Here is a 12,258-nt window from a genome sequence, read left to right on the forward strand (position 1 = left end):
CTCGTACTGATGTATATCTCTGAAACCAATACCCTTTAAAGATGACCGTGGGGTACTACATATACTAGGAGTGCTTGACCAGTGTTTTTCAACCTTTTTTGAGCCACAACACATTTTTTACAAAAATGTTACAAAATGACACTCTGTAGCTAATTCGGCACATTATTTACATTAAAATAATCCTGCCGCACACCACAAATCAAAAATGTTACAAAATGACATTCTGTAGCTAGTTCTCTTGTCTCTAAAGCTGCGTACACACTTGCAATTTTTGTCGTTGGAAAGGATCTTTCACGATCCTTTCCAACGACAAGGGACTGCACGATGCATGAACGGTGCTGTACATACAGCACCGTTCATGCTCTATGGAGAGGGGAGGGGGAGAGCGACGGAGCGGCACCCTGCTGCGCGCTCTCCCCTTCCCTTTCATTAGGATCGGCTGTCGTCCATCGTCCGTGGATCCGGCAGGTCGGTCGTCCGGACGATGGACGACACCGACACGACACCGACTGTACACACGGCAGATTTTGGCCCGATAATTGGCCGATGCCGATTATCGGGCGATAAAAATCTGACGTGTGTACGTAGCTTTAGAATAAAAAAGGCAATTAAGCTACCTACTGCCACCCACTGATATGGAAGAGTATTACATTACTCTGATAGTCATTATAGCACAGACACTTGACAATGGTAATTGGATAATTTCCCACGGTAAACCTGAAGATCTCTCACGGCACACTAGTGTGCCGCGACACAGTGGTTGAAAATTGGTGCTAGAAAATTGTCTCTAATGATTGCAGTAGGAAGATAATTCTCCATTGCTGGCCCTTATCCACACAATTTTCCATGCATATATTCCTAACTAAACTGCAAATCTTGTTTTGTATGGAGTGCATTGAGGACACAGCTTGTCTTTGAGACCTGGGAAAGCTTTATAATTATCATGAACAAGGCCATGAAACAGGAGCTTCGGAATTGCTTTCTTATATTAGAGGAAGACCTTCCTATATCATTCTAACCTGCCAGTAGCATTAAGATTAAAGTTTGATCAGTTACCGCTTCCTGTTACACCATCAGTTATGGATCCACATCTTTCCCCCTTTTTTACAGGAGGTCAGTTCCCTGCGATATTTTCTTGTTAAATGTTTTTTCCTTAACCAGATGCATTTTTCAATTGTCTTTGGAATCACAATTATTTCACGTCTTAGGTATATTAGTTTTTTGTCATATGTACACAATGTGCTTATGCCATGTTCACCCACTATTTAAAGTGCCAGTAGGGGCCTGTATAAATGGGCTTTTGTTTGCGTCTCTTACTATAGAAGGCTAGGTCAATGGCAAGCAGTTGAAGCAGGTCAAATGTAGATCGTACCTCCACTAAAATCTAAAAGATCTTAGTCTCAAATTGAGTTTCAGGGGTGACTTTAATGAGATGAACTCCTTAGGATAAAGGTATAGAAAAAGGCTATCCATGTCTTCTTGGCACAATCATAACAGTGCAGAAAAAAGAAAGAACTGAATGGGAGCAGTTGGTAATCATTTTATACAGGCGGATGTGGTGCAGTTGCAGTAGAATGCGGCGGTGGTTGCATCTGGCTGCCATCGATCGGTCAGGCGCTTCCATTGACTTGAATGCAAATGTCTTCATCCCCAGCTCACAGTGGTTGAAAGCAGTTGGTGCTGAAGGACAGAGAAAGATACATCAACTTCTCGAAAACATTTAACTGCAGGTACCCTCAACTGCTCTCAACCTCATGATCCAGAGGTTGATGAGCTTGCAAGGTAACGCCGCACAGTATTGAAAATAGGGAAGCTGGGAGCAGCTAACATCAGTGTTTTGCAACCACAAGTCTGAAAGGAGCCTTTTTTTACGTGGATCCACTGACCTTTCTAATTTCATCCATTTCAGTCTCACTTGATCTGAACAATAACACATCCAGACCATAAATAGCACCAATAAAAAGTTCCCAGTCAGTTTTGTGTAGGGCTGCATACACATGTTTAAATTGTCATTATATTTTATGAGGTCAGTAGAAAAATTTCAACCAGGTAATTTAGACCTAAACTAACTTTCGATCTAGGACTCCCTGCCAAAAAAAAAAAAAAAAAGGCAGGAATTAATATTTCACTCATTAGTATCCAGTGCTTCCATGTACTAGTTTTTTTCCCAAGTGACACTGCCAAATATCAGAGATTCTAGATTACCAATCAATGTATTATATGGGAGTGTGCTAGTATTTAACATGTTTGCATTAGATTTAATGTATTTATCAAAACAAACATCTATTGGTGCTCCTCTAATTAGTCTGGCCTCACACTTCATTCTCTACGGTTTATATTCTCTGCTTGGATGTGGAAGAGCTGGGTTGTTGTCCTCTCCTGAGTTTCTGCTCATTTATTTCCTAATAAAGATAAGTTGTACTGCTCTTGGTATTTTGTTGTTCTCTTGTGCTCGGTGTTACTGGGCCTCAGGGAGACGCTGGTTCGTTCATCAGGGAAGGAACCAGTAGTCTCAAACCCTGCCACTACTCCTAGGGCAATTCAGGGCTACAAGGGCCTAGGTTCCTGTGTATAAGTATTCCCACCTTCAGGGTCTATTCATACTGACAGGAGTCAGGGCTAGGTTTAGGGTTTTCGTAGGTGGTGACCGTTTCCCTCTCCCTTGCCTTTGAGGCCTAGTTCCTTGTCTTCATCCCTCTATTTTCATTCAGGTGTTCCTCTCTCCTCCACACCTCGTGACACATTTACAGTCACTCCTGTGCAATCCAGAGCTTAAAAAATTGGCATACCTGAAATATATGTTTGATCAACCACCCAAATCCTATTTTATTAATTGCTATAGCAGTTGGAACGACGAGCACAGGAGCGGTAAATTTATGTTCTGCAGTTCACTTTTGTTTTTTTTTTAAGTTTTCCTTTAAGAAGAATAATCTATAGGTCATTTTGGTGTTTCTAAACTGAATTTGGTTGCTTTGTTTTATTAAAGTTCATACAAATGGTAAAATAATTTATCACAGCAAGTCTGCTATTTTATTTTGTTCAAATATTTATTTCACATAACTTCATGGGGCAAAAAACATGCGGATACACTTATATACAAACTGTTTTACAAATTTGCTAATCTAGAATAATACACATGATAAAATACACTAGTTGTTTATTTACCCTGCTAGATCAGCAATATATTTTATGTTCTGTTTAATTTAATCTCTACGGTTTATAAAATGCACTATACTGGACACAATCCTACATAAAAACTACGAAGTTTTAGCCAAATTGTATTTTGAACAGTAGGCAGAAATCAGAACAGAATTTCTCTGTCACTTCTGTGAACCAGAAAAAGAATGTCAAGAATCTTAGAAATGTTCTAATAAATAATAATATTGCTGCGTCCTATGGCTCCATTGTACAGATAGCCAATTACTTCCTGTCCCAACAAGAATAGCTATAAATACTCCTTCATGGCCTTTTAGCCAAACAAGATGTGGGGGATATTAGTATTCAGTCCCTAATATTCATATCCTAATATGTAGAACAAAAATCACTTAAATTGTTTACAAATACAGTTATAACACATGATGTTGTCTTAAACTTTATTTAAATATATGTACTTGTAATTCCACATGGCTTTTTTGCACATTTCTGGTCATGATATACCTAACTTCATTGACAGCCTACAGTCATTTTGTTTTATTTGATTTTAAAATATATAAATTAGCATAATTATTGGGGAAAAAACAAAGGTCTTCATGCAGTGTAATGTCCCATTGCTTTTCTGAAAAATAAAGTTGCTTCAGCAGATGATTTCTTCCATTTTGGGATTTACAAAGGAGAACTTGCTGAACATAGTTTGGTCCATGCTGTTGATCAGTGTTCTGTCTGTACTTGATAATCTTGCTTTCTCATTCAAAAATTCCTTATCGAAATTACTGCAGTCATTTGCTGATTTCTGGTTGAAATATAAACCATAAATCAAAAAACACTGATACTAATATTACAACAAATATTAATTAGTAAATCCAGATTAAAAAAGCTAAATTATTATTCATCACATTTGTTGTAAATTTATGCGAGGGGGTTGAAAAAAATGACTTGAAGTATTGTGAATCCAATACATTTTGTATTTGGCCATGCATGCATGTTGCATTGTCAGCTGTAAGAACATAATACTTACCACTTTAGGTTTAAATGGTGGTTCTATTTGCCTCTTCTCCAACCTCTCCCAGTCAATTTCTTGGAAGAAGCAGTGCTGCCTAATGTTGCCTTTCACCCCAAGTCTTTTCTCTGGTTCTCTGACAAAAAGCTGACATATACAAACACAATCAGTACACACTTGTAAATATATAATTAAAATAGAGCTATAGGCAACCATCATGTAACATGGATAACTAAGCTGTGTTATATGAAAACACCTGGTGATCCTGCCAGCAAAAAACAAACAATATATTTCTCTTGAAAGTTAAGGTGCGTACACACTTGCAATTTGTATCGTTCCAATCGAACGACGAACGATCGATTGGGCAAAAAATCGTTCGTAAAAAAGTAACCAACGACGCCGACGAACGAGGAAACTCGTTGGAAACGAACGACCGGACCGGCGGATCGGATTGGACGACGATCGTTGAACATCGTCCGTGTGTACGGTCGTTCGTTGATCGTTCATGCTCTGAGCATGCGTAATGAACGAACGTTCGTTCACTTTCCTGTCGTGCACATAGTTCCTCTATCGCTTAAACGATCGTATCTATTGTGTGTACAATATCTACGAACGATCGTGTCGTTATCTCTATGTGCAGGATCGGTGCTATATGATCGTTCGTATATATCGTGCAGGATCGTTCGTCGTTCGTTTTCCAACGATAATAATTGGAAGTGTGTACGTAGCTTAAGACAAAATTCTCTCCACACCATTGTCCTCCTTGCACTATTGAACACAGTAAACATCTGGTTTGCCTCGTGATTTAAGCAGTGATTGTAGATTAAGTGCATTGTCACTGATGACTACCCAGCCTCTAGCTCGTCAATCCATGGCTGTCAACCTCTATGTTCACCAAATGACTTGGTGAATAACTTGGATGCGTATTCATCCCAGTAGTCATGGGATATGTAGTTCCAAGAAGATGAATCTGATTTTCCTGCTCCATCCTGGCAATGAGTTCACATGATTCAGATAAGCAGCATCTATTTCTAAGCTATACCAAAGTACATTTTAGAAAATAGTGAGTTAGAAGAAAAATATTACCGATTTGATCTGTTTTATAGTAACAATGCCCTCAATGGCTCATTATTACATTTATTTGAGCCATTAGAGGCATGTTAAAGCCTTGAGTACAGTGCTAGTTCCATCTCAGATATGACACGAATACTGCAGAGCTTTGCCTCTGGAATACTATTGCTTCCAATTGTCAGGCAATAGGTACCACAGCTGTGATAAGAGGTTCTTTAAAAAAATTACAAGATGCTGTGGCTGTTTGTGTTAATAAAAAAGGTACATGTTTATTTTTATCCTAATAAATACATACAGATGTGGAAAGATGTGTTGAAGAGGGCAATGGGGCATACCATAACCAATATTTCTTTAGCTTCCTTGCAGAGAAAACGAGGATAAAATGGGTCATCCATGCGTATGGACTGAAACAATTGTTCTTCATCTATGCCACGGAATGGAGACTGGCCAATTAACATTTCATAGAGAAGTACTCCAAAAGACCACCAATCAACTGAAAAGCTGTATTTCTGTCCAAGCAAAATCTGTTGAAGAAAAAAAAGAAGTAGCTGGTTATTGGCCAGTCTTAGACAGGATTTCAAGTTCAACAGCAGGAAAATCATAGAGGTCCCTACAATTTTAAAGCCTTTCTATTTGTAAGTCTAAACCTATCAATCCTTACACTGAGTGTCACACTGTATGGGCAAAGTTGGCTAGCAGGACAGGTATTGCTCAAGTAGAAGTTAAGGTCTATTTCTGTGACTCAACATCACAAAGAATGTTTCAGCCTAGAGAAGAGGAGTCTTATCCCCAAATTCCACAACTAACCCATCAGCTGCTTTACAAATATATTCCACACTGTTGCCTCACTAGCAGAAAAATTACTAATCTGTTAGTGATTCTGCTTACCAAAGTGCAAAAGAAGTCTCACCAGGATATTCTGATCTTGTCTTGTGATCTGGCTATGTTCTGGTCCATTATTTGTTCTGCCCTTTTGAATTTGTCTATAGACCCAACTAAACATTTTTTATGGCATGCCATGTTTTACCTTCCTCTGGTTAATTCCATCCTGTTGTAAATGTAATTTTCTCCATTTCACAAATTTACCATGCCAACTTTGAACAGTGAACACAAATACAAGTACCACAAACATGGTAATGTCACCAAAATTGTTTGGGGTATAGAAGCCTATGGGAATATGTCTGATGTGTAACTAGTTTTGTCAATCAAAGTTAAAAAGTAGTTCACAAAAGCAATTTAAAACCACATGCCAACATCTAAAGTGACTGACCAGCCCCTGAATATTGTGACAATAAAAATTGCTGTGGGAAAGGGTTCGAAAAAAAAAGCATTTGTTGTAAATCAAAGCTTGTTGATAACAAAAATGGTCGCATAAAGCATGGTCAGGGAATACATAATTATATCATAATATATGTGCAATAATATAAACATTACATTATTATACAAATAATATTTTTTAAGGCACCAAAAGTTGGAGGGTCAGGGGAACATTCATCAACTTTTACAAAAGTAAAATCTTGAAATAAAAAGTATTCAAACCTATTAACCTATGGAATAAAACTTTGCCTTCTGTTCAGTTAATATCTGCATTGTGCATATATATGCATTAATTATTATCATAATACACACCTCTGGAGCAATATAATCAGGAGTCCCACAGAATGTGCTGGTTTTGTTATCACCTAACATGTTCTCTTTGCACATTCCAAAGTCAGCTATTTTCACATGTCCTTCCATGTCCAAAAGCACATTATCTAGTTTCAGATCCCTGAAAAATATTACAGTGCCCAAAATTACATTAAACATAGAAAAAGTCAGTCTTGTACATGTCCACCCTAAAAAATTAATTTAATTTTATTTTCAAGGCATTTTTTAGCTTTAGGTAGTTTTAGCGTTAGAGCCTCTCTCAAATTTTTATTTGTCTATGTCCCCATTGGGGGGATTTACTTCTTGGTTTGTTTTGATAGTAACCAATATTACTGAGAAAAAACGTGAGAAAAAAGTACTAAGTATTTCAACATTTTATTTACATGTATTACAAAATATGCATAAAAGAATGTTAAGTAAACATTACTGATGAGAATTATTTGACTGCATGTCTTTAAGTTTTCTTGTGTACAGAATGGGCAGTTTAACATTACACTTTTACATTGCAGCAATGCACAACACCTGTCAGTTCAATACTGGGCTATTCATTCTAAATGGCACCGTCAGATGTTTAGCAAATAATTATGTTTCATCACAACTATCAATATGTCTTTTTTTTTGTTAAAACAAAAAAACTGATACAGTATTTTGAATGTTCCATGAGTTTTACCTGTAAACTACTCCCTTGGAATGGAGAAACTGGAGGCCACAGATAATTTCTGCAGAATAAAACCTACAATTGTATTGAAAAATGAAAAGATAAATTACCATCAAGGGCAGGAAAAAATTAAACTTAGTTCAACAAATAATTAAAAGGGGTTGTTATAATTAGTAAAGTAGTGAAGCTGACATTCAGCAAACATTCTCTGCAGATGAGTCTTCCAGGTCCTTTAGGTATAGAAATTGATTCACGAACAGAGAATGTTTGGTGACATTTGAATTCACTGCCAAAAGAGAACACAAACATATGAACACATTGATACCACAACATAAACATAGCAATATCAATAGAAGAATGTTTTTACTATACCAAAAAAAGCGTTTGTTCTTTTTCAGGTTCAGATTTATTGATATTATTTTTTGGGAACTCCCAATCTCAGTGGTGTGGGTCTAATACAGAGCTGTAGTGAACTGGGAGTCTACTGGTCCTTGTATGTTCATGTTTCAATATTTTGTTTATCCTAAACAGTATTTATTGTTTTTGTACCAATATCATCTATTACATGATGCTATCAATATACAGGGGGCCATTACAATAACCTATTTGTGTAGTGGAACACAATGTAAAAAAAAAATCTATCATCAGTTCTTTAGCCCTGTCCTTTCTGGTGCATATGTGTCTACTGTCTAACATGCTGCTTCTGCCTTCTGTTTGTTTCTAAATGTTCCTCTGTCATTGCCCTTCATGTGGGTATGAAAGGAAGCAATACAACAGTGAATAGGTAGAATAAAAAGCATGATTCACTGAACCATGAGTTTTGTTTATGCTGGGTGGAAAAATGATACAAGGGGAAATGCAGATTGGAAAAGTTACATAGCGAAGAGTAGGTCTGCATCAGGACATTCCTAAATTATTAAAAATGAAGATCACTGAAACCTATAGTGGACTATGTACAAAGATTGTGAAACTATTTACTTTATTTGTCCATACATGAAAGAGTTCAGCGTTGATGTTCCTCATTCATGTAAGAAAAATCAAAATTTGGGACACCATGTGATGGTGCCATTCTGTTGGTTCTGCATGATGAAGCAGGTAATTTTTTCATCATGGCAATGGGACAGTTCTCCTGTAGTCATCCTGAAGTCCAATACTTAACATAAGAATTGTCTCACCATGCTGTGAAAACTGACTATCTGATATTTACAGGTTATAATTAGGATCTTACTTTGATCTGTGGAGGTCAAACTTCTGGCAGGTTTGAATATGGAACATGAGATCCCCACCATTGAGATATTCCATGACAAAAAACAGGTTCTCCTTTCAAAAAAGAAGGAAACATTGATTCAAAATGTTATTATATCTGTATCTAATATTGTTTGTGCTATAAAAATACACACTATATGTATATATATATATATATATATATATATATATATATATTTGTTTATTTATACATACACACACACACACAAACAAACACACATACATACATATATACACATTTCCCTTTATCTTAGACTATGCCCAGGCTGGCAATGAGGTTGTGATATGGTTCTTTAAGAAACAGATCTGCAGTGTGAGTAACCAAGTGGCTGACTAGGTGCCATCTGCCGCGAGTCACAAAAATTGATACCAAGACATGACTGGACCTAGCCTTATTGCATCTGTGCATTTTTGATGTCAGAAAAAATTTCTATATGCAGGTTAAGTCCCATTATGAATAAACCAACCTCTTACTTAACCTGGCAAGGAGGATTACTAAAGAGCATTGGGGGACAGCTAAATAAACTAGACTTTTGCCAAAATTTAGTATCTATACACAGCTTTAGTTTTTGTAGTTGGAACCATTCACACTGAACTTTTGTTAGGACTTGTATATCTAGTGCAGTGGTCGCCAAACCTTTGGAGCTCACAGACCACTAAAATTTACGGACTCTGGACAGTGCTTGCTTCGGGCCGGTGCACCCCCAGGAGGCTCCTTCTTCTGACCCTGTTGGGGGGCGCAGCGGCCAGAGCTGCGGACCACCAGTTGGCAACTGCTGGTCTAGTATATACAATAAACTTTTTATATATTGCAATGCATACACAAAAATCTATTGAGATAGCATAATTATATATATTTTTCTTCTTAGATATTTTTTTCATTACATATTTATATTAAAATAGGTTTTGTGATTCTGTCCAGCCACTTTTGTGATCCAGACACTTCTGTCAGATAACACAATCAGTACAGTACTGCTCTCACTTTTACAGATAAAGAATAAAGTGGTATCACTTCCCTTCATTTATTCTGCTGGCTGGATAATGATGAAGCAGCAACATACTAATATGCTATACACATTGCTTACTATGCTCCTTTCAGTATGCTCCTTGTCAGAACTCATTCATTCCGAGGGCCTGGCTGTCATATGTTAATCCCCCAACCTGTAAAAGGGGTGTCAGGAGGTTCATTTGAAGTCAAATTTAGAAGCATATGTTAGTTGTATAAAAACACATGTTTTAACCACTAACAGAGCCCCTTTTTTGATCGTTTGCACATGTTAATCATACATTTCAGTCCCGACGATTACTTAATGTAACTTATGTGCTTGATACTTGGTGGGCGGGTTGTGTCTGTGGAGGCTCAGACGTGCGATAGGAGAGTAGGGGGGTTCTGGCATTATGACATCACTAAGGGGGAAGTTTCTTCCCCTCTGAGTGACACAGAACGGTGTCCGTAGATTCAGTGGCCCGCGAGCTGCAAAAGGTTGGGGACCACTGCTATAAACAACCAGTGAAAATAAGTGATAATATGGCATCTACTGTACTAAGTCCTGAACATAAGGACATCTCCTGTTCACATCCTTACCTTTGTCTGGATTACTTAATGTAACTTATGTGCTTGATTTGCTTCTTTCCCTTATTAAAGGGCCAGGGTTTGATAGCGCTGAACCAGAAGTATTTAGAGCTAAACACTTCCATATCTATTAGGAAGAGGGAGGATCAGTGATTATCAGATCCTTCAATGCTGGTAATCTTGATGAAGCTTTGCTAGTTCTGGGCTCCCAAGAGCTGCAGGTAAGCAGGACCACTGGGGCACTGGACATAACCACCACTAATGATGGATAGGTGATGTTCACTGTGTCTTCCTATTAGGATAAATTTCACTATTTTACATATATATATTTTAACTTTGAGAATCAATTTCAAATACCCTGAACATATTAATGCCACCAAATTTGCTGGGAGAGGGGAGTCCAGGGGGACCTGTGGGAACATGCTACTGACCATTTTTAAACTTTTATTTAGATACAAAAAAACATACTTTTAAAAAGATATTCCATTGGAGCAGGTATCCACAGGTCCTCTTGACCTCCCAGCAGTTTTGGTGACAATACTATTTTTTTAGGCTTTGATAATATTTAAAAAAAAAAGGTGGCAATATTATTTTTAAAAAAATACAACTTTCATATCCATCCCTAGCCGCTGCTGTTGAAATAAAGCCATCAGATCACATCTACAATAAATCCTGGAAGCGGCTGAATAATTTGATACTAGCTGGTCTCTAGCTGAGATTAACAACAGGTTGGGGCAAGCAGTCTGCTGACCCTCTGTGACTATGCACAGAGGTAGGGAATTGGTTACGTAGCTGTCTATAGTTAACTTGAACTATTAAAATCTTAAATCTAGATAACCATTCTGTTTTCTAGTCAGACTGTTCCTGTTTTCAGTAATATTAACTGTCAGCAGGCTTCTTTAATCAAAAGGTTTTTATGTGCTGGTGTGCCGACCACTGGGTTGAAAAAAAGGTCAGCAAGAACCAAAATCAATTTTAATCAGCATGAGAAACTTTACATTTCATCTCTTTATCGGGCTATAATCTTCATATTCTGCTTTTACTTTTAAATACCATACTTGACTTAAATGTGCTTGATAGAAAAAAGGAGAACACAAAGCCTGGCTGTTAAAGGGCCTGTAAATTTGCCAAAGACATAGCTATTTTTCTACATAGTTATTCCTTATGTCGCCTTCCTATCCCTTTACCTGGCTGACCAGACATCCTCTTGCATGTTCCTTGAAAATAACTAAATATGATTTTGTCTGAAAAAAATTCAGCACCCAAATGCAAAGATTTGTATTGACAGTTGAGCAGCTTTCTCTGGATGTGGATTTAGCAGCAGCATGGACCACCAAGTATAATGCAGGGGAAGTAGCTAAAAAAATAACTTTAGGAGAGTTTAGGTATTCTTTAAATATGGCAACTTTACATAGAGATAATATTGTTACATAAGCCTTTCTGTATTGAAGATATTTGCAATAAAGCCTTTTTTTTTTTTTAGCAGTTAGACGTTGCAGATGACCTTTTATGCACAGCGTTCAGTCCATTTCATTTGCCATCAGGTCACTAAAAAACTTTTTAAGGTTTGACATATTTATCTGTAAACAATATTTACATATTTTAATTTGGAATTTCTTTTATTTGAACTATAATAAGATAGTATAGTGCCTTTCTGTAAGTTGCACTGAAGTTTTTACTATTTAACAAAACTTGACCTTACTTCTTCACTATAAACCAAGGGTCCCCAAACCCGGTCCCGTGGGGGCACAGAGACCAACCGTGCACAGAGACCAGGAGAAGGACCCCGCTTAGGAGGGCGCACTGGCCAGAGCTGTGGACCATGTCTCCCGTATAAATCTCAGGCTCAGGGTGGTGGGCGGGTTGTGTCTCTGGAGGCTCAGACCT

General features: G+C 37.5%; 1 protein-coding gene across 1 annotated transcript in view; it reads right to left on the reverse strand.

Moving 5' to 3' along the window:
- Nucleotides 1-3,028: 3,028 nt before the first annotated feature.
- The window catches only part of PRKCQ (protein kinase C theta), a gene marked incomplete at its 5' end in the record, with an annotated part of 12,681 nt that continues 3,451 nt past the window's right edge, over nt 3,029-12,258 (reverse strand). The window contains 6 exon segments of the mRNA XM_072401871.1: nt 3,029-3,949; nt 4,175-4,303; nt 5,563-5,751; nt 6,857-6,995; nt 7,545-7,607; nt 8,761-8,852. Coding sequence (XP_072257972.1) covers nt 3,794-3,949; nt 4,175-4,303; nt 5,563-5,751; nt 6,857-6,995; nt 7,545-7,607; nt 8,761-8,852 — 768 coding nt within the window.

The sequence above is a fragment of the Pyxicephalus adspersus genome, chromosome 2, assembly GCF_032062135.1.
Source record: "Pyxicephalus adspersus chromosome 2, UCB_Pads_2.0, whole genome shotgun sequence".
Taxonomy (NCBI): domain Eukaryota; kingdom Metazoa; phylum Chordata; class Amphibia; order Anura; family Pyxicephalidae; genus Pyxicephalus; species Pyxicephalus adspersus.